The following is a 27,768-nucleotide window of genomic DNA, read 5'->3' as shown; positions in this document are numbered from 1 at the left end:
ACCTCCAGAATCATGAGCCACATAAAGTTCTATTTTTTATAAATCACCTGGTCTCAGTCGTTTTGTGATAGCCACAGAAAGTGGACTAAAACACATCCCAGACGCAGAACCTGTCCCAAGTGACAAGAGATGCCCAAGCACTCGATGGCTGAGGAAAGATGAAAGGAGAAAAGCTCTCGCCCAAAATGGAAACAGGTAGGGTTTCAGAAGTCCAGGCCGCAGCAGAGGGGAATTCACTTGATGTGACCCAAGGTTGTCGATACCTAGCTTAAAATACTATGAAGTCTGGGGTCACCTGTTTTTGACAGTCGTTACCAGCCACCCTTCCTGCTGAGGCCAGTTGTGGGAAGAGGCTGCACTGGTGGGGCAGCAGCTTGCTGGCTGGGTGTCCTCGTAGGTTCTGGTACGTTCCGAGGAAGCCTGGAGGGGAAGTCGTACCTTCACACTTTTGGGGGGCGCATGAGCTCTTTTGCAAAACATTTTAAACCAGGTATATTGTTGTGATGGGTGTGGCCGATGTTCTATCAGGGACAAGTCTGAACACAGACCTGGGTCGTGGTTTGGAGTCCTGCCTGTCACCTCTGTGGAAGGGCAAAGAGAGGTAAGGGACTCAACGTGAAGTCACCTGGCACTGAGCTTGGCTGGGTTGGTGTCGTCATGGAAACGCCTGAGGGTCACTTGCCCTTTTTGGAGTCCCTGAAGTGCAGATGTGGGCCTCTGCGTGGGACACTGGGGCTGCTTGGGGACCCACGTGAAGGTCCCCTGAGGCTGACATGCACTCTGTCAACTGTGCCCAGGACACCTCTGGGCAACTGAGTCCTTGGCTGACCTTGGCTTGGGAATAAAGGAAAGGAGACGGGGTGGGTGGGGGGGATGTGAGTGGGGGTGGAGCTGCTGGAGGTGAGTTTTGGTGTTTTTAAGGTGCTGGGGATGGAACCCAGGACCTGGAGCATGCTGAGCACGTGCCCCGCCACGGAGCTACACCTGCGGCCCCCAGCGGAGTTGTTCATACTTGACCCATATGTCAGAAGCTCAGAAAATAGCTTTCTTGGAGGTCAAGACCTCCCAGGAAGGAGGGGGCTTTGTTGTTTGGGATTGGTTTGGTTGGTTATCCTAGAAAATTCACACATCTAGACCAGCACAGGGCTGCTCCCGACGCCAATAGCCACCAGCATAGACAGGAAGCTTCCAGACATGGAGCATGGGTCTCAGATGAGTGTGACTGTGCAGACCCACCGTGACATCTTAATAGACACACATCCCAGGAAGAATGAATGCTTCAGGAAAGAGACGTCACAGAGGTCATCGCCTTTTTTCTTTTTCAGTATTGAGGATCGAACTCAAGGGCATTGCACCACTGAGCTACATCCCCATCCCCCTCACCTTTTAAATGGTGCCATGCCCCTGAGTTCAACCCTCAATATTGAAAAAAAAAAAAAAAAGAGCCAATCTGATTTCAGAGGTGGTCAGAAAAGTGACTAGGAAGTCCTAGCCCAGACGCAGACTCTCGGGGGATCTCGGCCATCTCTCAGTCTGGCTGGCCCTCTGCTCCCGAGAGGACGTACTGAGGCGCTAAGAACTTGGTTGGAGGCTGTGATTCACTTCTCAGGAGCTGGAGGTCAGGCCTCCCAGGAGGGCCTCCCCTCACCTGTGCATAAATGCCTTCTGTGTGCATGTTCCCTGGGTGGCAGGTGTGGATGCACGTCCCCGCCCACGCTCCTCAAGGTCGAGCGGTCCCATCCACCACCGCGCGCTGTTGCATGGGTAACCCTGGCAGCTGCCAGACGAGTTGCTATCTGCCACTCTACCCGTCGGTTAGCTCCCGGTGGGTTGCCCAGACTGGGCCACCCTGTTACTGCTGGCTCCAGGCCATTGGGATCTCTCAGCTACTGTCACTCCTCAGACGTTAATGTCTGCCTGACATCCCAGAGCAGGAAGGGACCCAAAGAGGTCACGTGGTTTCCCCTCCACACCCCAGCTCAGCCCGACAGCTAGGAAGCTAGTCTGTTGGTTAGAACTCAAAGGTGCGCCTTGTTGGGGGACTTGTTCCAGCATTTAGCAAGCCCTCCACCTGTGCGTCCTTGCTTCCGATCTTGCTGCTGCTTGTCCCCAAAGGGGTTTTGAATACTCACCTCTTGACATGGTGGGCAGTTGCCTATCTGCCATTCTTGAGGCAGGGTCCAGTGGGCCAGCAACCCCGAGAGTGTGGAGGTAAGGGACCGTCGGGCCACCCCTCTATGAGCTGGCTGGCAGCCCCAGCTCAGACTGCCCCTCTGTCTGGGTGGATGGTGAGTCTGGTCCAGAATTCTACCAAGCTCTTTTTGTTCCAGAAAAAAAAAAAAAAAATGAAGATTTAGCAGGAATACACTGAGGGCATGGGAGGAGGACAGGCTCAGTCCAACGTGCGTCTGTATCATCAGCCACTCAGCAAGTTCCCGTTGAGCCAGGGCCCGTGCTCTGCTGTGTTCTGGGGGGAAGTACTACTGAGTTATGTCCAGTTCCTTCGACTACTGAGGACGGTTGCAGCCCCAGCTTGCAGGACACCAGAGGGGCCGTGAAGTCTGAGCCACCCACGGGCAGATAGGATTTGAACGTAGAGAGGTTCCCCCCCTCACCCATGGGGGTCCCAGGACCCCAGCAGATGCCTGCAGCCCTGGGTAGTAATGAACACCATGGGTACCGACACATTCCTATGATAAAGTTTAATTTATTGGGCACAGAAAGGATTAACAATGACTCCTGATAAAGCAGAACGATTACAGTGATATGTTGTGGTGAAAGTTATGTGAATGTGGCCTCTCTCTCTCTCAATGTATCTTATTGTTCTGCACTCCTCCTTCCTATTGACCACAGCTAATAGGAAGCAGAGAGCAAACTCATGAATTGGGGGGCGGGCACTGTATTTGCAAAGCCTCTCTTGCAGGCTCTTGGCCTTCTGGATGATTCCAGAGACCGTTGTGAGCAGCATCTCCTTATCCTGCTGTCCTCTCCCTGTCACTTTGCCCAGCGGCAAAGGGTCTTCTCACACTAGCCTTAGCCTGACCTGCTGCAACTACTCAGTGAAAATCTAGAGCCAGCTGTCCACCATCCTGCGCTGATGTGAGCAAGGCTGCTACTCTGCTCTAGGCACCTCTGCCCTTAACCCTGCCAGCACCCCTGAGTTGTGTCCCCTCAAAATCCACACATTAAAGCCTGAGCTCCTGAACCTCATCATGTGACTGTACTTAGAGAGATGATCAAGGTGGGCTTTAATCCTTATAAGGAGAGGAGATTAGGACACACACATACACACAAGACCATGTGAGGACACAGGGAGAAGACAACCATGTGCAAACCAAAGAGGCCAGGAGGAACCAGCCTTGTGGACACCTTGACATTGGACTTCCAGCCTCCAGAACTGTGCTAAAATAAACTTCTGCTGGTTGACCTACCCCATCTGTGGTACTTTGTTGTGACTTCCTTTATCAGTCAGCTTTGTGTTACTACAATAAAATACTTGAGGAAAGTAACTAATAAAGAGGAAAGGTTTATTTAGCTCACAGTTTTAGAGGTTTAAGCCCAAGATCAGGCAGCCTCATTGGTTTGGGGCTTTGGCAAGGGTGCTGTATTGGCAATGACAGGGGTACATGTCAGAGCAAGTAGTCATATCTGAAGCCAGGCGGGGTGGCCGGGGCGGGGGGGGGGGGGGGTGGCGAAGAGTCAGAGAGAAGAGACACGTTAATTCAAGACAGGATGAGTAGAGTCCCACAATCCAGTCCCCTTCCATGCATGTCCCCAGTGACCTAAGGACGGTCCCGTAGGCTCACCTTTAAAGTCTCTATCACCTCCCCGTAGCTCCGCCCTGTGGACCACGCCCTCAACATATATCCCTGTGGGGGACCCTCCCCATACTGAAACTGTAGTGTGGACTTGGGAGCCGATGACTTCCGTAGAGTGGGTTGCCATTCCATCTCATGACTGAGGCCTGTAACTCGGCCAGACTCTACACATGGGCCAGGTCCTAACCTCTCTGAGCCTTATCTGCAAAAGGGCTTAATGATATTTTTGTGGTAAGAATTCAATGAGAGATGATGCAATCAATATTTGTCCCCACCCACGTCTTGGCCTGATTCGATGAAGAGTCCCAGGGGCCGGGGCAGAGGCTAGCTCTGAGTCCCCCCCACCCCCGGGAGTTGGCGGTTGGTGTTGAAGAATGATACTAAAAACCCTCAACCCCCGCCCTCAAATCTGCAGAACCTGGAATCAGAAGGGCTCAGGTCGCTCTGGTTGGCAGATTTCCGACTGGGAACTTGAGGGAATGTCCTATAGCTCTTTACCTCGAGTTTTCTCAATGGCAGCCTCTGACCCGGAGAAGGTCAGGCAGGAGGACATGCCTTCCAAGCACTCTCTGCCTGGCCTGGCTCTGGGGAAGGGCTCAAGGTTGCTAGAGCCCAAAGACCAAGGCCTCAGGCCAGGGACATGGCCGGGGTGAGTTTGGGGGCCCCGTGCAGATCTGAGCCATTGGTGCAGAGAGTGTCCATCAAGAGGACATTCCTCATGGACACTAGTCCTGCTAGCTCAGCTCAGCTGCCGGAGTCAGCTTGTCTGTCTGCAGGGTGCCCAGGACATGTCCTTGGGTCAGGTATACGACTTCCGACTTTGATTTGGGAATGTCTGCCAGGTGAGCATCCTTGGGGCTGTGGGATCTCTCTTCAGCCCTGCACAGCACTCTCTTGGAGGGCCACTGATGTCCTCCCATCACCCTGTGGAAAGCCGAGGGTGGGAAGGGCTTGAGGGCGGGGGTGGGCAGGGGCTGCTTGTTCTGGACCTCTTCTTTGGGTTGGTCCACGGGACCTGCTCTGTACCCCTCAATTATATTTAATACCTATCTCTACACTTTCACACCACAATGACGGAGACATTGTTAATGAGGTTACACACACACGTACACACACACACCCAGCTTAATAATGATAGAAAACGCCAAATTCCAGTTGACACCACGCCAACGCCCGGCCTTTCCTCTGGCTAAACAGAGGAACCCATTATGCGGGAGTAGTATTTTCTCATGGTTTGGAACCATTACATCAGCCTTGATGTAAGAACATTGTTTAACTTCAGAGGTGTATTTATTTTGGTTTGGAGTTCAGATGGTTTAGCCGTTAGCCAGGGATTGAGCAAAACCCTGACAGAGCCACTGAAGTTTGAAATGAACCATTTTGCCTGTTCTCTTTTTCCTCCTTTAAAAAAAAAAAAAAAAAAAGACACTTCAGATGAAGTTTGCATCTCACAGCAAAGGTGGTGACCTTGGTGCTGATGGATTTGGGAGGCAGTTTTTACATTTTCAGGGCTGGTTGGCCAATGCGTTATCCACTAGCTAGATGTCCAGCGGGTCCCCAAGCCCCTAACCCAGGAAGGGTGTGGGAATCCGGACAGGTGGGTGGCTTCTCTGAAGTCTTCTGGGATCTTTTCGTGGAAACGCCGCAATCTCAGTTTTTCTCCTTAGAGGAGGAGGGTAGGGGAAGGCCTGGGCTCTTGTTCATGCCTGAGCCCAGGTCTCCAGACAAGAGTTCCTGGTGTTGGAGAGCATCCCCTGGGGGCTTCTGATTGTCCCTTCTGAGCCTGATCCTGGGAGGACACACGGGGACAACATTGGGTCACTGGTCCCCCTTGGTTGGAACGTGAGCATGTGGGCAAGTGGGGGCCCACCCCTGAACTGCCATAGCCTGGGCTCTGCTGCTCAGGACACTGAAGCCACCAGGCACATCTGTCCCCATGTGGCGGCTCCAGCACCCCAGCTCTGTGACGGGGAGCTCCACCCCTCCTTGGTTCTCAGCCCTGAAGGGCCTTGGGGGTACACGGAAGGGAGGCTCCTTGTGCTCTTCTTGCTCCGTGTGCTTGGAGATTCCCACCAGCAGCTTACAGTAAAGTCAACTCGTGCCCCAACTGTCGTTGGACACCCCCCTTTGTCCCCTCAGGGTTAGGGAGAGGGACTCAGGCAGGCCTGAGAAGGGAAGGCAGGGCAGGACTGGCGGGGAGGAGCGGGGTGGAGAAGAGCAGGTGCCACCTGCAGGCCTGCAAGATGAAGCCATTCCCAAACGGGTGTTGTGGCCAAAGAGTGTCGGGAGGTGGCTGAAGGCGGGAGGACACCCAGCTGCCCCTGTGCAGAATGGAGATGTCAGGGTGTTTTGCTCACGGGCCAGCACACGGGCCTGACCTCCTCAGGATTCAGCCTGCTGTGACACTGTCACAGCCTGGGCTCTGCTGCTCAGGACACTGAAGCCACCAGGCACATCTGTCCCCATGTGGCGGCTCCAGCACCCCAGCTCTGGGAGGGGGAGCTCCACCCCTCCTTGGTTCTCAGCCCAGCCCCCCACCACCTGGGAGACTTGATCCCCTCCCAGCACCCAGCAGCATCCCTTTCTGAGACCGTGGGAATCTTCAAGAGTGGCTGGTGGCAGTGGTTTAAAGCTCGCTGGTGCTGCTGGTGTGCAGCTGGCTCAGAGTCACTGGTCCCTCAGTGGCTTTGGGCTTCCACGTGGCTGTAGCCCACCCAGCAGGAGCGGTGCCCTGGCACGGAATCACCCAGTTGCATCCAACTGCATCCAAAGAAATGCTGGTCTGGGGGAACCTCAGCTGGGTGCATATGCTTCCCTGTCAATTTGTCCATCTATAACACCAGATCCCCACCTGGGCAGAACAGCTATCGCAGCCATGAGGGGTGGCCTCCTGCCCAGCTGCTCCATCAAGGACACCACACTGGGGCTAGGGAGGCAAGAGGAAGAGGGAGACGGGAGGCTACCAGCTGTCACTCTCTTTTGACTGTGAACTTACCCAACAAATCCACTGGACGTGGCCTCCTAGCACCTGCACGCACACACACATAAACACAGACGCAGATGTCACCCAAACACCAGTGTCCTGAAAGAGCATCTATGTGTGATTCTATGTTGTTTTCTATCCTGTTCCATTTTATTGCATTGAAAAATGAGCATCTTGATCCAGGACGTGTGGACCCATGAGCCAATCTTGTCTGACAACAGCAGTGTGAGAAACTGCTGTGGGCAGTTGGCAGAACTGATTCTGGGGCCAAGTGACCACCCTCCCCGTCCACCTGAGGATGGCCATGGGGGGACGTTATGCTATTCTCCCTGCTCCTGCCCATACCGGGGGGGGGGGGGTTTCTACAAAGAGCTTTAGGCAAAATGAAACCCCAACCACCCTAGCTTCACCCCTTTCCTCCTTGAATGCCCAGAGAGGAAGCCAGGCAGCCTCCAGGGGAAGGTGGACAGGCCCAGGGAAGTCTGTGGAGGACAAAGTCCAGCTGCCAGCACCTGTGCAGGCCCCACTCGGAGGAACAGATCCCCTTGAATTCAGATGTGGCTTCAGGTGAGTCAGGTGGAAGTTCTTCACTCTCAGATGGTGAGCAAGCAGGTGAAGCAGGGAACTGTCCCCAGCACAGGGATCTGTGCTGAGTAGGGACTCAGTCCAGCTCGGCTTGGCACTGAAGTGCCCCCAAGGTCCCCGGGAAAGGACAGACACCCTTGAGTCCCACTGTGAGGGCGTGGTCCTCTGTTCCTAAACCTGTTTTGCACCCACTGACTGGGTCAGGGGATCTGCAGAGCAGGGCTAGAAACTGTCATTCTCTTTTTGATTGTGACAATGGGGACCCCCCCATGGCCTCACATCTCCTCCGGTTCCCATTTCTCTGTTCCTCCATAACAACACTCCTGGGGAGTCTCCTGGCTGGTCCGATGTTCTCCTGCTCTGCTTTCCAAGTCTTCCTCAACTGAGAGGGCTGGCTCTGGCCTGGGTGGCCACCACCCCTCTGTGGTCAGATCTGGGTGGATTCTCGGCTCTCACCATACTTGATGCTTGCAGTACCTGGCCCCCGGCCCTCGTCCCTCTCATCCAAGGCACCTAAGGGGCCTTGGAAATCAGTACATTTGGAAAGACACTTGTGGGTCCCTGCTCCTCTTTCTATCTCTCCCAGCCCCATGAATGTCCTCACATCTTGTTTGCTTAGCCCTGTCACCTGGGATTCATCCTCTTTCTACTCTCTTCCTCTCGTGCCCACCCCTGATCTATCCATCAGCAGGTTCTCTCAGTACCAGCCCCAACCAGAAGCCATATCCAGACATTGCTCATCACCTTGCTCTGATGGGCTCGCCAAGGCCCCTCACCTGGATAATTGCTACGGTGCTCAGCTCATCTCCCGGCTTCAACTCCTGCCTGGCTACCGCTCCTTCTCCACCTGCTGCCAGAGTGACCTCACTGTCTAAATCAAATCACAGCAACCCCTGCTAAGACCCTCGCACACCTTCCTATAGCCCTGAGAACAAAGCTCAGGCTCTGTTCAATACTTATTCAGTGTTTTTTTACTTTCTGATTGAACTCTTGTTTTATTTAGAGCATCATAGCACCCAGCTAAATATCTGTATGAATTTTGAGTGAGGCTTCTGGAATTGTCCTTTTAAGAGAACTAGTTCAACTAAGAGGATGCAAAATTTTGCTCCTCTATGCTTTCTGCCTTTCTACTGCTTGAAATGGAGATAGGATAGATGGTGCTTCAGTAGCCATTTTACGATCGTGAAGCAAACTTAATGATGGGAACTTCATAAGAAAGGCAGAAGGAGTAGGGATCCTGAAAGACGTGGAGCCACCATCTTACCCAGAGTGGACTCACTAACACTGAGCTTCTTCTCTTTAAGAAATATCTTGGGTTAGTTTCCGATTGAGGCCAAGTCTAATCCTAAGGAACAGAACTTACAAAGTGCATTGCTGATCCTTTCCCCCCATCTCCTGTCTATTTCCACCATCCTGTTTTTGATTTACCACCATGTCCCACCACACTGGCTTTCCTTATGTTCCTTGGAATCACTTAGTTCCACCTGAAGCGCTTCTTGCAGGTCTCTGTGACTATCTGTCTTTCTCCTTCCCCTTCCACTCCCTCTTCCCTTCCTGCCAGGCCTCTGCCAGCCACAGGAATGTCATGGCAGCATGTATCGCTACTGAGAGCTCAAGGACTCAAGACAGAGACTCCAGCTGTTCTGCAGTACTGGCGGGCTGTGCTGGAGCCTGGGAAGGCACAGGGGGACTCGTAGGCTCTTGGGTTTTAAGGGAGGTAGGAGCTGGATGGGGTGGCAGATGTTTGAGCCAGGGTCGGACAGAAGAGAGCGTGTTCCTGGCACTCAAGGTGCAGGGGAGTGAGACCTGCCAGCGCGGGAAGACGTAGCATGACCCATGTGTCCTGACCCTCCTGCTTTTATCACCACGGGAAGTCTCCCATCCGGGGAAACCCATTGTCCCGGGGAAGCCAGGGCCAGATTGGGGTCCCTAGAAGTGACTCTCTCAGTGGCTGGAGAAGATAGCGAGCCAGCAGGTTGTGGGGTGAGGAAGGACACTCTTTATCCAGAGCCGGAGAGGCCTCTGCGGCTGGATCACTGTTGAGGCCTCTTGGAAGGCATGAAGAATGTGAAGTGACAGGGAATAGAGAGACCATTGCTGATGACAGGATCCCTCCCACTGGGCCCCACGAGGAGCCTCACCGTCCTGGGCAGGCTGGGGACAGGCAGCTGCTTGGGGAAACAGCCCCAGGCTCAAGTGGGTTTTGCAGAGTGGAAAGGCAAGCTGCCTGCAAGTCTGGGGACAGATGCCCATGTGTGATTCTGGGAGAGTCACCTGCCTTGGCTCAGCTGTCCCTTCGGAAGCTGTGACAGAGGAAAAGACTCCCTCCTCTGCCCTCTGCTGTCCTCCTGCAGGCCAGGACTTCCACACTAACCTGGGGAAAGTCGTCCTAGGGGACTCGGGAAGCCTTTGCTCTCTGTGGCTGGGGGGCTGCATGAACAGCAAGTCACAGCTCTGCGACCCACGGGGCTCGTGGGTGGGGCTAGGGCCTATCTCTAAAGCCAGACAAAACACGTGCCTGTGTTTTGGTGCCCCAGTCCTATATCTATATACACACCCCAACATGTACCCCAACATACATACCCTGAGACATGTACCCCAAACACACAAAGCACAGCAGATGCCTTGACACACACACACAACCTAATATATACATTGTGCAACATACACCCACAAACACACCCCCATTACACACATCCCAACACCCCAGCACACGCACAACTAACCAACCCCAACACTCCCCAGCACACATCCCTAAACACACAGTGCAATGCACAGCCTTGATCCACACTCCCTAACACACACAGCAGCCCAATACACCCATACACACTCACTAAAACACACCCCCAGCAACACAGCTACGTCCGAAGACCTCCATTCCTAGATTCAGACTCAACACACACACACACAGACACACACACATACACACACGCACGCCATTTTAGCTCTCTGGATTTACTTCCTGCATTGACCTTCCTGGGCCTTGCTCCTCACACAGGCAGGACAGCAGGTTGAGCCCCACGTCCACGTCTGGGTCTCAGAGGTCTTGGACGATGCTTCCCTCCTTGGCTTTCCCTGTGCGTGTCCACTGTGACCTGAAATCCTGCCCACCCAGTCCTCTTGCCTCTACTTCTTAGTGTAAGCCTTCCCTTGGCTCCATTTCTAGGGGCTTCCCAGCTAAAGGGAGCCCATGCCTGCCCCTGCCCTCCAGCTGTGAGTGTCCCATTGACAGAACGAAGATGGCCTTGTGCAGTCCCCAGCCCCCTGTTCCTCCCCCAGTGCCACCTGTCAGTTTGTTGATTTAGAGGCCACTCACTGCCCACGGCAGCAGCCTCTCTTAGCCTCCCTGGGCCACCTGGGCACTTGGCTTCCTGGCTCTGCTCTGGATCTGACTCTCGCTGAGGGACACCACCCTGCCCTGGTTCTCCACCCCCTCCCCGCCTGCTCCCTAACTATGGCTATGCCACCTCAGCTTGAAGTCACCTTGAATCAGTTTGGCTGCATAGAATGGAAACCCCCAAATCACAGTGGAGCGACGGCTCAAGGTTTTCTCCTCTCTGTCAGGACAGAGTTCGGGCAGCAGCCTGCCAAGTCACCACGACCCTATTCCAGCCTTTGGGAGCTGGCTGTCTGGGAGGCCCAGCCAGACACCCCTCCCCGACCCTGACCGGCTGGGCCCTGCGTCCTCCAGGGTCGCTCCAACCCTCAGCATCGGCCCCAGGAGGCTCCCCCAAGCCAGCCTCTTCCCTCCACCCTCCCTGACCCTGCAGTGCCAGGGGCTCTCTGGCTCCTCAGCCTTCTGTGTGGCCCTGTGCCCTCCACCAAGGTGGCCTAAGCCTTCCTGACACTTGGTCTTAAGGCAGGTCAGTGCCATAGCCCGTCATTGCCTGGACCAGTGCTGTTCCTACCAGGCCCTCAGTGCAGGTGGATAACAAATAAAAAAGCAATTTTGGGGTAACAGGCAGAGGGGTCAGGAAGAGCCAGAACAGACTGAGGGGTCCTGAGCCCAAACCTGCTCCCTGCAACACGTGAGCGTGCCAGAGAGCGAGCCTTGAGTTAACTACTGAAGGATTCGTTGGTTCGCTGAGCACAGAGGAGTGGCTGTGTGACTCCCTTATTTACAGAGACAATGTCCTGAAGGGACTGGTGTCATAGTGCCCGGGCTGCCCTCTTCCACTCCCAATAGCCAGCAGCGTCAACTGAGGAGTGGACCAGCATCTGTGTCCTGATGAGATCCAAAGCCTCAGCTGCTGATTCTTTTAAGTTTTAACTAAGTTCCTCGCTCTGTGCTATTATTTCTGAATCAGGGGGAAGTTGTGGGCTATGAGAAGCACTGACACACTAGGAAAGATGAAGGTCAAATGGAAGCTTCACGTTTTGTACTTCTTCATCCGAAATATGCTCGTTCTCTATTTGTCTATCTGGTCTCCTTCCTTCCTCCTTCCACCTGGTCTCTCCTTCTCTTTTCATTCATATATTTTTTTCCCCTGTCTCCAGCATCTCAACCCATAATCTTGTGTATGGGAAAGGGAGGCACTGAAAACGCGGATTGCCCAAACACTGACTCAGTGACAAAGGTCTCCTGTTTTGAATTAGCACCTGAACCAAGGGCCCTGGGATGGGAAAGAAGAAGCTGGGGGGGAGTGTAGTGTGAACCAAGGCACCTGCCCACCGTGAGCCCAGGGAAAGGGCTCAGAGCTGAGAGGTCCTGAAACTAACACAGCTGTAGGGGCCTACCAGGAGGCTGAGCTGGGAGAGACGAATGGTGCGATGCCTCTGGTGCCATTTCTTCTGCGACCGCACGGGCTCCCCGGCAGCGGGCCTTTCAATGTCAGGACTGAGATTTACCAACTGCAAAAATTCCATCAGGGCCTTTCGTCAGGACGGGCAGAAATGGTGTGAAGCCCGACAGCATGAGGGGTCCCTTTCTGAGCTTCTTGATGGTCGTGAGTTAGATCAATGGGGAGTGTCATTGTGTAGCTGCCAGTCTGGCCACGGAGGTCCTCAGCTATCATAGACATAAATGGGCTGGATTTATTGATTTTGTTTAAAACGTGATGATCTCTCTTGTCTGTCTGTATACAAGCACAATTTCCTTGATTTCTGTGTGGGCTCTATGACCTGTAAGAACATAAGAAATGCTATTTGGAGCCAGGTGCAGTAGCACAGTCCTGAAATCCCAGTGGCTTGGGAGGCCGAGGCAGGAGGATCGCGAGTTCAAATCCAGCTTCAGTAACTTAGCAAGGCCCTAAGCTACTCAGCAAGACCCTGTCTCTCAATAAAATATAAAAAGGGCTGGGGATGTGGTTCAGTGGTTGAGCACCCCTGTGTTTAATAGCTGGTACCCCATAAAAATGCTATTTGGGGTCAATTGTGCCTTTTTTTTTTTTTTTCTTAATCTCCTTCTCTCTTTTTTTTTTTGGGGGGGGGGTAAGTTCCTCATTGGACAGTTAACGTTTTGTCCTCCAAAGAGTAGATTTCAAAGGTCAGCGTTGAAGCTCAGAACAGGGATGGCTCAAGGAATGCCATTTAAGGGGAGTTTGGTAATTGGAACCCAGGGTTCCCAAAGTGGACACAGTTGGGTTTGGAGACTCAAAGCAAAAACAAAAAAACCCCACAAAACTTAGAAATGCTGTATCTTCCCTTGTTAGTTGTAAAATAACCAGCTCATAGGGTTCTTGGCCACACGTGGGCCTGTGGGTGCTGTCCATAGGAACAAAAATTCCTATTGTGGAAATGGTGGAGTAGGGGTCTCCAGCTCATCTGGCTCAGCCCTCCCACATCTCAGGGCTGCCCAGTCCTGGGGTCCTGGTGCAAAGAAGAAGTCCAGTCCCTCCTTTCTCCTTTTTGGTCCCCAGTGCTACTACCTAGTCTGCCTCCGCAAGATTCCTCCCGGCAGGTTGAGGTGTCCTCCGCCTCATCTCGGCCTCTCCCTGAACCACACACGTCCACGTTTTGTTCTTCCCGGCAGACAGAGAGGGTTATGGGAGAAGAAGCCTTCCGCGCCTGCCATATCACATCCCCAGCCACTTACTAGCTCCTGGCGCTCCCTGAATGAATGGGAAGGAACTCTGCACTAGGAATGGTTTGTGATTAGCAATTTGAAGTGGGCCACTAACCAACTGCTGTATTTAGCACTTCTATTTTTTTTTTTTTCTAGAAAATACACTACTTGGACAGCCATGCCCAGGGGCCTACTGTCAAATATTTCCTGAGTGTTCAAAACATGTTAAATCCTACTCTCGAGCAGCCTCCAGGAGCCCCACCCACAGCCCTGCGTCCTCTCAGTTGGTTTTTTTCGGGCTCCATGGTCTCACTGAGGATGGGGCCAGGACACAATGATTTGTGTTTCTCAATGACGATCAACGGTCTCCAGGGTGTCAGGAGCTGAGGAACTCCGAAAGTGACACTGTGGATGGAAAGCCTCACAAGACGCTTCTGAGTGCAAGCCTGTTGGGCCACTGAATGGAGGTGTCAAAGGAGGCATGGGCCTGTGTGGCCAGATGTCCCTGTCTCTGGGGAGGAACAGGAGCACACAGGTGGTGGCCTGCTGTGGGTCTCTGATGGAGTCCCAGGCTTATGGCTGACCTTCAGGGTGTTGGCCAAACCACAGGTGGCCCTTCAGTTTTCCATGTGTCCTGTGTGATGAATCAAGGCACTAAGTCACACACTGGGCATTGGGCAGCTCTGCATATGATGTAGGAGGTCACGAGTTGTCCGACCTAAGGTGAAGACAGCCACTGGGGCCCTCTGTGGCTGGTGGGTGCTGTCCAGCTGCCCTGGTGAGACACATGGAGCTGTTTCATCAAAATAACTCTCCCACTTGCTCTTCAAGGACTTGGTTCTGTGACCTCAAAAGCATGAGGTAGCTTGAGGTGTTCTGCGGGGCTCCATGTTGGTGTCTGAGCTTTTAAAAGGGCAAGCTTGGCCCCTTGCCCCTTAGGGCCCGCCTCTGTGGGATCCTTCTTTGCTCCAGGCTCACCTTTTGTCCATCTCCTGTCCCCTGGGCAGGAAGCCACCATGAGCCAGGCCTACAGCTCCTGCCACGCTGACACCGAGTTGTTCTAGAGAGGTGTGATGTAGGATGGTGACGTTTGGCAGCAGCAGTGGTAGGAAAGTGAATGCCAGGTCCTTGAGTCCAACTCTTCCAAAACCTCTCTCCAGCTAAGGCCTTCTCTTCCCCCATACCCTGCAGGAGCTGTGTGGCCAAGTACTGCAGCTGGGTTCTTAATCCTTTTTGCAAATGAGACTTCAGTCTTGCTTTTATGGTGTGCCTTGTTACTTTGGAAATTTTCACCAGCCACAAATTGACACTTAGCGATGGGTTATGCAAACAAACAGAAACTGGTGTGAGAACAAAGTGCTCTGAGCTTGCTGGAAGATACCTCTTCCATTTTCTGTATGCGTGACTCTACGGTGTCACCATATTTCCTCCCTGCCTTCTCCATTGGGCCCGATGTCCCTGAGGGCGGCAGGGAGCCAGCATCCTGCGTGGGGGCGGCCTGGTCCTGCAGCCTGCGTGCAGGGCGTTGGCTACAGCATCGTTGTGCATTATTGTATTCAAAACTGACAGGCGCAGTCACATCCCTGGCCAAGATGGAAGGCTGAGGTCACCAACACAAGAATTGAGCCCAATGCTAAATGAGACTTTGAACCAACGTGAACAGGTCCTTGCCCCTCAGGAGGGGATGAAGAGTCCCTCCCTCCAAAAAAAAAAAAAAGTACAAGGTGATCTAGAAGGACTCAATTTACACCCTTGGCTCCTGTGGGCTGGGGGATCAGCAGAGGGCGGGATAATCCCAGCTTCTCGAGCAGATGGTTTCTGACTACCGCTTGACCCAGTTCCCTCCCAGCAGATGACTGGCAGCAGGGCTGACGCTCCTCCACCAGGGGAGCAAAGTGTGGACCCCCCCCTCCTCTTCCCTCCTCCCACTGGTAAGGACACAGTGGCTTTTGCCTTTCCCAGGTGCCAGGTTAACAGGCAGTATGCTGCACCTTTCTGAAGGTGGGGAGCCCTTGCCCACCCTTCTTCCCTGTCCAGACCAGGTGAGGCTGGCAGTAGGAAGGGTTGAAGCTGGGCAGGTCAAAAATGCTTCTTCCAGGGCTTGTGATGGAGAGGGGGGCGGTTGGTGGTGTTAAATCCTTCACTAGCTTAATGACCTCCCTCATTCATTCAATCAATTGTTCTTTCAATAAGCTCCCTGATCATGTCAGATCTAACCCTAGACAGGGCCCATGAGTCCTGGTTCCTGGGCTGGAGATAGACAGGTAAGGAGATAACAGCCAGGCACGGACACAGGGGCCTCATCACACAAGTACCATCCAGGGCACAAGAGGGTCAGGGAGAGCTTTGCCAAGGAAGAGAGATTGTGCTGGGTCCTAAAGACTGAGAATGAGTTTGCCAAGTAGTCAGAGGCTCAGGTGATGGAGAAAGCCTGAGGTCAGAGTGCACTTGCCCATGAGAAGATGCAAGCAAATCCACCAAGAGGGGTGCTGCCTGGTTCAGCAGGATGACCTTGCAGGATGTGCTGGCCCAGGTTGCCTGGGAGGTAGAGTGCCTCCTTCCCGCCCATGGATCACAGGCTCTAGACAGGGCAAGCCACGGAGTCTGGATGGAAGCAGCAGAGAACTAGATTCTTGAGAAGGTTCTAAGCAGGCAGGAGGGCTGCCTTCTCAGTGCTCTAGCTGGGCACCTGCTTCTGACTTCAAGTTGGTAAACTCAGACCCGCCCTAGTTTTGGCTCTGGGACTTTTTCGGTAGGTTCCTCTGATTGGGAGGGAGGGGGCGCTCCACTTCCAGACTTTAGGGGCCTCGGCTGGCCTGCGGTTCTGGCCAAGCTCCACAGTGCACAGCCGGCCCAAAGATTCATGATGGGGGGCTGCGGGAGGACCCCAGCTGGGTGCCACCCTCTGCCCAGGTCATACCTCCATTTCGGAAGAAAGCCAGAATGACCTCCCATCCTACTTCTTCCTCACAGTCCTGCCTGCTGCCAGGTGAGGCCAGGGTGGACAGGGGTCCCTGACCCCAAACTCTGTGCCCTGTGGGTATTGATGTGTAGCCCCAGACACAGGTGGGGGCTTGAGAAGGGACAAAAGGAATGGATGGCACTCGGGGTTCTGGACAGGATCTGGAGTCAGATTTCCACTGACAGTGTTTCTTTGGCAGCCAGGGAACAGCTCCCTGGAACCCTCAGTTCTCCGAGGAGCTTGGCCCAGTCACCTCGTTTAGGCCTCCCAATCAGCCAGTGATATAAGGTGTCTCTGTACCCCCTTTACAGACGAGGACACAGAGACTGGAGAAGGTGAGGACTCTATCCAAGAGCACTGCTACAAAGCTGGCAGTGGCTGAGCCCCGGCTGAAACCCGGCTTTGACTGAGAGCCGCGGTTTGCCAAGGCGGGGGGTGGGGTTGCTGCAGACCCCACCAGTCCGGGAAGCCCCGGGGCTCAGAGGCCTCTGTGGGCCTCGAGGCTGGGTCCTCCCACAATGAGGGCACTGCAGCCCGGGAGCGGAATCCACCCGCAGAGCCCAGGCGCGTTGTTGCCCCGCCTCACCCGGTCGGCAAGAGAAGGAGCACCCCCGGAGCGCCGGGGGCGGGCGCGCGGCGAGAGCCGTCCGCCTCGGTCCCGGAGGACAGCAACTGGGACAGGGGCAGGTCCTGGGCGTCCGCGGGTAAGGGGCGGTGGGAGGGAGAGTGGTGAGCGCCCGGAGCCCATCGGTGCCTCCATCGCCCAGCTGGGCGAGGGTCCGGGGCACCCACGTGGGGGGAAAGTTTCGAAGCAGCAGAAGTGGCCCGGCCTTGCGGGGGGGGGTGCGGTGGAATAGAGGGCAGAGACGCCCCTCCTTACGGCAGAAAGGGAAAAAGCGGAGGGAAGCGGAGGTGGGCGGGGGAGCGGGCAGCACCGACCTGAACAGATTCCGCCTCCCCCTCCGCCCCCGGGAAGCCCGAGCTGGGAGGCGCGGACCGTCTCCTCCTGCACGGCCAGGACGACGCTCCCCCCCCCCCTTCTGCCAACGTCTATCTCAAAGCTCGCGCACAGACGGAGAGTGTGCAGCATTTTTACCCCTCTGGAGAAAAAACGGGGAGTGTAAAAGAAGAGAGGGCAAAGCCAAGAACTCCTCCTCGGTGTGCTCTCCACTCCGTGCCGCGGTCGGGCGCGGGGACGCCGCTGCCACCCGCCCGCTCTCGGCCGGCCCTGCAGCGTGTGCCAGTGGGAGCGCGAGCCAGGGCATCGGCTCTCGGGGACGCCGGGAGACTTTGAGGTGCTCGAGCCGACCTCGCCACCGCCGCGGCAGGCAGAAGAGACAGGGGCGAGAAGAGCCCGGCCTCCGCCTCGCCTTCCTCGGCCGGCGCCCTGCGCCCGGCCGGCCCGCGCAGGCAGGCGGAGGGAGAGGGAGGCGGCGAGGAGGCGGGCAGAGCAGAGGCCCCGGAGAAGCTCGCCGCGTCCGGCCCGCCCGCTGCCCGCCCGTGGATGCGGCGCCCCGGGAGCCTGGAGACAACTTTGCCGTGTGACGCGCCGAGAGGACTGCAGGGCCCGCGGCCGAGAGCTCAGCCGCGCCTGTGAGCTGGCCCGCGCGGCCGGTGCTCCCCAACACCGCGCTCGCTCCGCGCCGCCTCCCGCCGGCCCGCGGCGGGGACGACCTGCCCGTCGCCGGCGGCGGCGGCTCTTTCTCGGCGCCAGGCAGCGAGGGCGAGGCGCTCAGGTGCGAGCGCGGGGCCCCGCCGCAGCGCCCGCCGCAGCGCCGCGCCAAGCCGCGCCCGGCTTCGCTCCGGGGGCTCCGGCACCTTCTTCTCGGTCTCGACCAAGTTGCGTCGACCGGCTCCTTCGCCACCTTCCCATCCCCGCGGCTGAGTCGCCGCCGCTGCTGCTTTCGCTTCACCGGAGCGGGGGCTGCGGGGCCCCGACTCGAAGAGGATGGGCAGAAGGCTGCAGATGCTGAGGCTCCTCGAGACGCCCGTGCGGCAGTGACCCGCCCGCGCCCGGCGCGCCCCTCCAGCCCCCGCGGCCCTCCGCGCCCCTTCGCCGCCGCGCGGGAACCCCCGCGGCCCCGCCGGCCCCCTCCCCCTGCGAGCCGGCGGCGGCCCTCCCGGCAGGCGGGCGGGCGGAGGCCCGGGCGGGCGCGGGCTCGGGCGGGGGCGGGGCGGGGCGGTGCGCCCGGAGCCCGGAGCCCGGAGCCCGGAGCCCGGCCCTGCGCTCGGCTCGCCTCGCCTCGCGGCGGGCGCCCTTGTCGCCAGCGGCGCACCATGGACGGGCTGCCCGGTCGGGTGTTGGGGGCCGCCTGCCTTCTGCTCCTGGTGGCGGGCTGGCTGGGGCCCGAGGCCTGGGGCTCCCCCACGCCCCCGCCGTCGCCCGCTGCGCCGCCGCCGCCCCCGCCGCCCGGAGCTCCGGGCTCCTCGCAGGACACCTGTACGTCGTGCGGCGGCTTCCGGCGGCCTGAGGAGCTGGGCCGGGTGGACGGCGACTTCCTGGAGGCGGTGAAGCGGCATATCTTGAACCGCCTGCAGTTGCGGGGCCGGCCCAACATCACGCACGCTGTGCCCAAGGCCGCCATGGTCACGGCCCTGCGCAAGCTGCACGCGGGCAAGGTACGCGAGGACGGCCGCGTGGAGATCCCACACCTCGACGGCCACGCAAGCCCCGGCGCCGACGGCCAGGAGCGCGTATCCGAAATCATCAGCTTTGCTGAGACAGGTGGGTATGGCCTTCGGGCGGCCAGTAGCGGCCCGCGCTCCCTCCCTCCCTCTCTGCCAGCTCCTGCGGCCACCACAGCCGGCGCGCCCCAGGGCAACCTGGACTCACGACTCAGCAGCTTGCCCGCGGCCCCGCGCGCTCAGCCCTTCTCTTCCCCCAGGTGGTAGACCCCTTCTTGGTCCCCCCACTCACGCAGCTGAGAGCCTGGCCCCTCACCCCTGCTCTTGGGAATCGGGCCCCAGCGCCTTTAGGCGCGCGTCCCCCTCCCGGCAGATGCGCGCGGCCCTGGCTCTGTGGGCACTTGCTTGGAGATTGCTTAATGTTTTTGTTTCCCACGATCGGAGTGTAGGCTTAGCAGTGTGGATGGAGATGTGTGTGCTTGTTGATATACGTGGGCCGGAGGAGAGTATGTGTGTGTGTGTGTGTGTGTGTGTGTGTATGTGTGTGTGCCTGCGTGAGAGGCCCCCGGGGCCGCTTCCATCGCTGGGCGGCGTGGGCTTGCCAGGATTGCTGAAGCCTCGCTGGGGAGAGCTAGGCAACCTCTCTTCCGATTGTGTGGGCACCAGGATGGGGCGGAAGGCAGGCTTCTCAACAGGTCCATCATTTACACAGAAAGATGCGGCTCGGGGACAGCCCCCTGCCTTTGGCTTGCCTGGCAGCAGCGACAGCCCTCTGGTCCGAGCTGCAGAGTTTCTAGTTAACAAAGGGTAGGACTCCTTTCTGGAATTTTCCCCCCAGCACCTGATTGTAGAGCTCTACCTCTGTCTAAATTTAAAAATCAGGGAGAGAAAAATCTTTGGGAAGTTTAAAAGGAGGAGGAAAACGTGCCTGCGCTGAAATGCTGCAAGTGCTTTCGGCTCCGCTGTCCTTTTCAGGACTTGAATGAGCCAGGCTGGCTTTTGTGCCTGGAGCTCGGCCCCATTTGTGTAGAGAGGACTGCAGAGAAGGTCTCAGGGGGGAAGCACCGGTGTAGGCAGGGACAGGGGACAAGCAGGGAGCCTGGGAGGAGGGGGGGGTCCGTGGTGCCCATGGCTGCAAATGCCCCCCCACGCTCCCCCAGGCAGCAGTCAGACCGTGCTGATGCCGCCTGGGGATGAAAAGGGATGAAAAGTTTTGCATGGCCGGGTGTGGAGAAAAGCAGAGACAATCAGGGCTGGTTTGTGCTTAGAAAGAAATGCATTGCCGTTTTAGCTGTCCGCCCCAGTCAGGGGAAGCTCGACATGCAATTAGAGGGTTTGGATTAAAAGGTGCTTTGGGGCCCAGGGTAGAAATGTGACTCTGGAAGGTCGAGGAGGCCTTTTGGTCCCGGTGGCACAAAATGACAGCGGGGGCTGTTATATTTCTGGTCCGTTTCACGGAGCCAGCTCTTTGACTTATAAATAACAGATTCAGGTCACAGGCAGCTTTTAAGGCTGCAGCCTCCCCCATTTCAAAGTCAGATGTCAGTGTTATTAGAGGAGCCAGGCAAGGCCGGAGAAGGGGGTCTGGGGGGGCATGGTGGGAGGTTTCATAAAACTAACTGTGTCCACGGAGTTGCCTGGTTCCTGGAAAAAAGAAAGAAAGGAAGAAAGAAAAAATTAAAGAAAGAGAAAAAGTAGAGATTGTCAAAGGGAAGGGTCACCCAAATGTAGGATGAGAGGAGAGTCATCTCCTGGCTGGCATGGCCACTCTTCTTGTTGAGCTGAATTATTGAGAGACTCACCAACCAGCCTCTGCTTTCCCTGGAGGTTTTGAATGTTCATGAACAGGGCACCAGGGTCTTGTTAGAGGATTGGACTTCCAAGTTTCAAGGCTGAATGTCCTGTCCCTTGGAACTACTTGGAAACAAGGGCTGCACTTTGCAGCTTGCAAAGCCACATGTTCCTGTGTCGGAAATCTGAGCAGAGCTTGCTTGTTTGCTGTGGAGGTTTCACTGGGGGTTGGATCAGATCATACTTAGGTAAACACTGGAAAGAGGCGGTAGGTGGCTCAGCTTTGATTTTGCAATGCCCTAAGTTAACCAGAAAAAAAAAAAAATCTACTTAGAATAACCCACCCCAAAATCCTCCCTGCGATCCTGGTTTTGTTTTTCAGATTTCACAGATACCCATAACAACTTGTTAAGATCTTGGCCTCCTGACAAGTTCCTCTGTTGAGCTTTGAGGCCTGACAGGCCGTCTCCAGGGAGTCCTGGCCTGGGAGAGGTGAGGCCGGATCTTAGAAGCCCGGACCCTCCAGCTCCAACCTGGCCCAGGTTTCTCAATGGGAAATGATTCTTTCTGCCTCTCCCAGGTTACAGGCAGAGGCCCGGGCTCTGGGATCGGTATTTCTGGTCAGTAACGTTTTCCAGCTGTGTGGCAAGTGTGCATTCCAGCATGAGGCAGCGGAGTCCATTTCCCCTGATGCCTCGTGTTCTCCTTGAGCTCACTTGGCCTGTTCTCCCCTTTCTCTGCAGATGGCCTTGCCTCCTCCCGGGTTCGCTTGTACTTCTTCGTTTCCAACGAAGGCAACCAGAACCTGTTCGTGGTGCAGGCCAGCCTGTGGCTTTACCTGAAACTTCTGCCTTACGTGCTGGAGAAGGGCAGTCGGCGGAAGGTGCGGGTCAAGGTGTACTTCCAGGAGCAGGGCCACGGCGACAGGTGGAATGTGGTGGAGAAGAAGGTGGACCTCAAGCGCAGTGGCTGGCACACCTTCCCGCTCACGGAGGCCATCCAAGCCCTGTTCGAGCGTGGTGAGCGACGACTCAACCTGGATGTGCAGTGTGACAGCTGCCAGGAGCTGGCCGTAGTGCCAGTGTTCGTGGACCCCAGTGAGGAGTCCCACCGGCCCTTCGTAGTGGTGCAGGCTCGGCTGGGTGACAACAGGCATCGCATCCGGAAGCGGGGCCTGGAGTGCGATGGCCGGACCAACCTCTGTTGCAGGCAACAGTTCTTCATCGACTTCCGGCTCATCGGCTGGAATGACTGGATCATCGCGCCCACTGGCTACTACGGGAACTACTGCGAGGGCAGCTGCCCGGCCTACCTGGCCGGGGTCCCCGGCTCCGCCTCCTCCTTCCACACGGCTGTGGTGAACCAGTACCGCATGCGGGGCCTGAACCCCGGCCCTGTGAACTCCTGCTGCATCCCCACCAAGCTGAGCTCCATGTCGATGCTCTACTTCGATGACGAGTACAACATCGTCAAGCGGGACGTGCCCAACATGATCGTGGAGGAGTGTGGCTGCGCCTGATGGCAGAGGGCAGGGGCACAGTGGCAGTGGGGTGTGGACGACAGTCCCTGGTGGGCTTCTTCCAGCCCCTGCGAGAACAGGAGGTGCCCGGTGGGCTGAGCACGGTCATTCCGCGGGCTGCAGGGAGAGGGCCAGGGTGAAGCCCGAGGGAATTGCCTACTACTCCATACAGCACCCGGTCAAAGCCAGAGGGAGAGCCCGCAGCTGACAGGAGAGACTTTCAAATGCACACGTAGACACGCACAGCCAGACGCATCCTGCCACCCACACAGCAGCCTCCAGGATACCAGCAAATGGATGCGGTGACAAATGGCAGCTTAGCTACCAATGCCTGTCAATCGAAGAGAATGGGGTGAGCAGCCACCATTCCCACCAGCTGGCCGGGCCACTCTGAATCGCGCCTTCTGAGCACACATAAAAGCACAAAGACAGAGACAGAGAGAGAGAGAGAGAGAGGAAGAGAAAGAGTGCCATGGAGAAGAAAAGCAGGGTGGGGAGCGAGCCGTGCGGCAGGCTGTGTGTCCCCCTGGGCTGTACCAGGCCTGATCTGCTGCAGCAGCCCCTTTCTCCCCACCTGGCATCCTCCATGCCCTGAGACCTGGGGAAACTGTCCCTCCACGCCCTGGTAGAGGGCAGGAGGCCCAGGAAGTCCACCGCCTGTCAGAGACTGAGGAGCAGGGGCAATGACCATTCGACTGTTTGTCACTTGGGTCCCTGACACGATGTGTGTGTGTGTGTGTGTGTGTGTGTGTGTGTGTGTGTGTGGTGGGGGGGGGATGGGAGAGGATGGGGTCTTAATTCGATGCTTTAACTGATCTCCAACAGTTGACAGGTCCTTTGTGCCAGTTGTAGAACTGTAAAGACTTTTCTATCAGGTATGACCTTTGACGTGAAAAGCGGAATTGTTCAAAATGAGAAGAAGAAAAGTTGCAATCGGTGCCCTTCCCTGGGGACATTCCTCTAGGACTGGTTGGGGGAGGCTGGGAATGACCACTAGGCAAGGGATGAGCCCAGAGGAGGCAATGGGAGGTGGAAGAGGCATTCTGGAAATGCTGGTGGGGGTCCCTCAGCACAGGGTGGGGGAAGGGAGCCACTCTGCTGGCCTTGGAGAGATGGGGAAGGCTTTCACTGCTTTGCAGAAGTTGCCCGCGTGGGTGGGCCCTGGCCACCGGGGCCAGCCATGGACATGGCACCTGCCCACTCACCCGCCTGCCCACCTGCCCCGCATAGCACTTGCTGACCTGCCTGACGCACATGATATAGCACTTGCCGATCTGCGCGTGTCCAGAAGTGGCCCCCCGGGGGAGAGAGCGCTGAAGTCGCTCTCCCTCTAGATGTCCAAGTGCCACGTGAACTATGCAATTTAAAGGGTTGACCCACACTAGACGAAACTGGACTCGTATGACTCTTTTTATATTTTTTTATACTTGAAATGAAATCCTTTGCTTCTTTTTTAAGCGAATGATTGCTTTTAATGTTTGCACTGATTTAGTTGCATGGGTTAGTCAGAAACTGCCATTTGAAAAAAAAGAAGTTATTTTTATAGCAGCAAAAAAAAAATGAATACAGTTAAATGTATTATACATAATTTTGGAACCAAAGAGGCCAACAGATCAGTTTTAATTTTTATTAGACGGTGAGGCTATCTTCTGTGAGGTGAACGTTCTGAACAATCGCTTGAGTGGCCTGCCAACGTTTCAGGGTATAAACGGATCTTGTTTATTCAGTTCGATGTGTCTTTTCTATCCTCACACACCCAGAAGCTAGAGTAAAAAAAAAAATGACTGGTAGAATGCAGGTGTGTACCCTTAAATCCTCATCTTTATGTTTATTTAATAAAAGCTCCCCTTAGATTCTGTTTCATAATAATTTAAAACCAAACAATCTCCCCCATAGACTGGCTGTTAAAGTATTTTACGTTTGTGTACAGTTTCAGAAAATAAACAATTGAGTGCCACGGGCTTCCTGCCTTGTGTGATGTCTGAGGCGGTGGGCAGCTTGAGGAGGGTCAGACCAGGTGTCCAGCTCCCATGCCAACAGCCTCCGCGGCTCGCTCCCGGCACTCTCTGAGTCCTTGCCATGAGATGTATGTCACTCAAGCTAGCAGAGATGGCAGAAGATCAAAATGAAGGACAATTAGCAAATTCATGAATTACGCATTTGTTTACCCTTCTAGTCCCAAGACTAATTATGTTTCACCACGGCCGCATCTATTACCATTTGAAAGTGGGGGGACCCCTCCCTGGAAGGAAGGGTACAGTGGGGACGGCAAAGCCCCCCTGACCTCTCTGCTCACCTCCAGGTACTAATCTAGGCAATGATCCCCCAGAAAGGCCTTCCTATCTTGGGATAGGAGGGGAAATTGAGACAAGGTCAGGACGAGCGCAGTGTCCTGCCCTACCGGGGTTTGAACTGGTAGAAAGGGGCGGAGTTAGTGGTGACAGCTACTAATGGTAGTAGTGACCACCACGGGGTGACTTAGAGACCGTTCACTCCTGTTCCCGTGGTCCCCACATCATACATATTCACTTTCCAAAGGTTAGGATCTGGGCCTCAGAGTCCAGGCCCTGCCTGAGGGTGACCCCACTGGGACAGGGGCCCCGGGAGTTTGAGCCAGGTGCTGCCTATCTGCTCCCCTGGGGTGGGCGGGGGATGGTAATCCGATGGCCTTGCCTTCCTCTGAGAAGGCCCAGAGGGGCTGTGTCCTGGGGTCTTCCCCAGAAAATCTCAGGACACTTGAATGTGTGGGAATTGTTACCCTCTAAGATAACAATGGGGAAACTGAGGGAGGCCAGACAGCTAAATTCATGCGGCCACTAGGTAGCAGGGGACATTCTTAAGGCCCCTGTCTCCTAGTCTCTGCCCTACAAAGAGAGCTGCTTCTTTGTTGGGCTCTTGTCCCGAGAGGTGAATCTGCAAGGTCGAGAGATGCTGTCATAGTTCATGGGCAAAAAACAAAAAAGTCATCATGATGGTGTGGCTTGGTCACTTTGGGGAGTCATTCACCCGCTAGCTACGCCCCTGCTCTGTGGGGCAGCCCCAGGCCCTCAGTCCAGCCCTGCCTTGCGCTGCCCTAGGACTTCATGAATGTAGGGACAGGGACCCTGGCTGGTGGGCTGTCCAACACCTGGGGGAGCCCAGGATGGTTCTGTGGGCCCAGCGGTCGCCCCGGGAAGCATTGGAACTCCAGAGTCACGAGGGCAGTGGGCTGGCAGGCCTGGTCCCTGTGTGACTGCTGCTCCACATGGGTGTGTGTACCTGTGGGGTGTGGCCCATCTGGGGCACTGTGGCTGAGAGGAGCAGGCGGGTTGTCCTGGGGGCCTGTCCCGGGTTAGGTGTCCCTCCAACGGGGTATACAGTTTGTGGTGCTTCCTGGGGCCACCTTCCCTTGTCCTCCTTTTCCCCCTCTCCTGTCTTCCTGGTTCCCAATCTGTCCCTTCCTCTCCACAGTGGGCCTGCACCAGGGGTGCCACGTCTCCTGGGACTTGGCCCCGGCACCCTGCACTGCCAGACCCAGCACACAGGCAGCCCACTGCCCCAGGCCTGGGTCTCTGGCTGGAGTCCCTTTGCTGGGCTTCAAGTCATCTTTCCCACCCTCCCGGCCTTGTGGCTTCCAGGCCATTAGCCCTTATCCTCCTGCGCCCCACTGGGAACCAGTGACATGGGCAGAACCAGAGGCTGCTTGCTCTCCCCTCCTCAAATGTCCCCTCCCTCCCCGCTGGGCAATGCCTGACCATCCATCACGCCAGTTTTATCCCAGACTGACCCTCACGCACACCCCGACCCTTAGAGACTTGATGGAGCCCAAGGTCTGAGTTGATGGGGCCCTGGGGCTGGGGGACACACGGGGGCGGACAACACCCACATTTACCTCCCCTCACTTCATGTCCCATTAGGCAGATGAAGGGACCAGCCTCAGAGGACCCAAGGTGTCCTTGGTTTGTATTTCCTCTCCTGGCCTCTTGGCCTGGCTCCGAGTGGGACACGTAGGGGGCTCCCTGTGGCCCGTCCCAGGTTGGGGACAGCATTTAGGAGGGGCTATTGTTTGTCAGAGCTTAATGCCTGCCACCTGGGACAGGATCCCACTGCCAGGATCTGCACCGCCACCCCAGGAGGGGACCTGGAATCCAGAGGACTTGGGCAGCTCTGGCACGGTGACCTGGCCCTGGATCCGCCTGCCAGGCCCTCTGCCAGGCCCCGTGGGAGCCACTGCTGGGATCCCTTGGGGGATCACCTTGCCTTGAGACTCACGCAGTGCCTAGCCCTCCTTGGCAGGAGAGTGGGCAGGTGCATGTTGGTGAGGCCACAGGTTGCCCCACACCACAGGCACTTCCGCGGGCTGGAGAGAGCAGGCCTTCGTAGGTCACCTAGCAGAATCAGAGCGCCGTTCCGTGGGCAGAGGCCCTGGGAGCTCCCCGGCCCAGTTGTGGGGCTTTCAGTGGGGCGCAGGAGCAGAAGGCGAGTTCCCTGCTGGGGTTGGGCGTGTGGCTGGGGTCTGCCAGGGGAGGCTGGGGTGTGAGTGGGGTGGGGTCATTAGTGTATGAGTGTGTGCTGCGTGCAGAGCAGGGGGGTGGCTCAGGGCCAGGGTGTAGACGGGGACCTGTGGGGAGCTGGAGGGAGGCACGGGGTGCACGGCTGGCTGAGTGTGACTCTGGAGCGTGTTGGCTGTCTCTGAGGTTGGCGGTTGCGTGGGTGAATGTGAGACTGTGTGGGGCTGGGGACCAGCTGATCATGGGGTGTGGTGACAGGGGTGCCTTTGATCTCCGTTTCATTTTCTTCCTCTCCTGGTCAGTTTGTGTGCTGGGATTGGGGTGCCTCTATGGATCTTTAGAGGTACCCCAATTTGCTGGGAATCCCCTTTGGAATCCGGATCCTTGGTCTCCCTGGTGCCTGCAGGTGCTGGGCTGCAGGGGCACAGGCAACCTTTGTGTCCCGTGCAGATGTCCTCAGAGTAGTTTCACAGTCATCCAGGGCCAGGACGTCACCAAGGTGTTCCTGCAGCCTCCGAGCCAGAGCACTTTAAAAGTGGGAAGGGACCATCTCATCATTCACTCACTCAAGGGACATTTCATGGGTGCCTGTTGGTATGTGACATTCACCCATCATCCCAGTGTCGTCCTCACAAGGACGAGGGAGCAGAGGGGGGCAGGTGTCACTGACCCCAATGTGTAGATGAGAAGACTGAGGCTGGCACAAGAAGCCATTCACTGGAGGTTGCACAGCTCTGTGGAGCAACATGGATTTTTTTCCCCCAGTTACCTGTTTCCAGAGTCGCAAACAGCCCCTGGGCTGCCCAGGAGGACAGCCACTCTGGGGCTTACCTGGGAGAGAGGGTGAGGCCAGGGCTCGGGGTTTCCTCGGTGTTCATTCGGAGGGGTCCTGCCCTCTGCCTCTGACCCTGGCTCCACCCCAGGGCATCGCTGTGAACTGCTTTGTTGAGCTGTCCTTTCTCTGGTTGTGGGGACAGTTGTCCACGCACCA

At 56.4% G+C, this 27,768-nt stretch overlaps 1 protein-coding gene across 1 annotated transcript; it reads left to right on the top strand.

Annotated features, from left to right (window-relative positions):
- The first annotated feature begins 18,629 nt into the window (after nt 1–18,629).
- On the top strand, nt 18,630–23,024 carry Inhbb (inhibin subunit beta B). The gene is made up of 2 exons (XM_077110268.1): nt 18,630–19,077; nt 21,512–23,024. Exons 1-2 carry the CDS (start codon nt 18,630–18,632, stop codon nt 22,285–22,287), a joined length of 1,224 nt encoding a protein of 407 aa, XP_076966383.1. The 3' UTR covers nt 22,288–23,024.
- Nucleotides 23,025–27,768: the final 4,744 nt, after the last annotated feature.

Source organism: Callospermophilus lateralis, chromosome 9, assembly GCF_048772815.1.
Source record: "Callospermophilus lateralis isolate mCalLat2 chromosome 9, mCalLat2.hap1, whole genome shotgun sequence".
Classification (NCBI taxonomy): Eukaryota; Metazoa; Chordata; class Mammalia; order Rodentia; family Sciuridae; genus Callospermophilus; species Callospermophilus lateralis.
The sequence above is the reverse complement of the archived record's forward strand: the minus strand, read 5'-3'. Positions and strand labels throughout refer to the sequence as shown.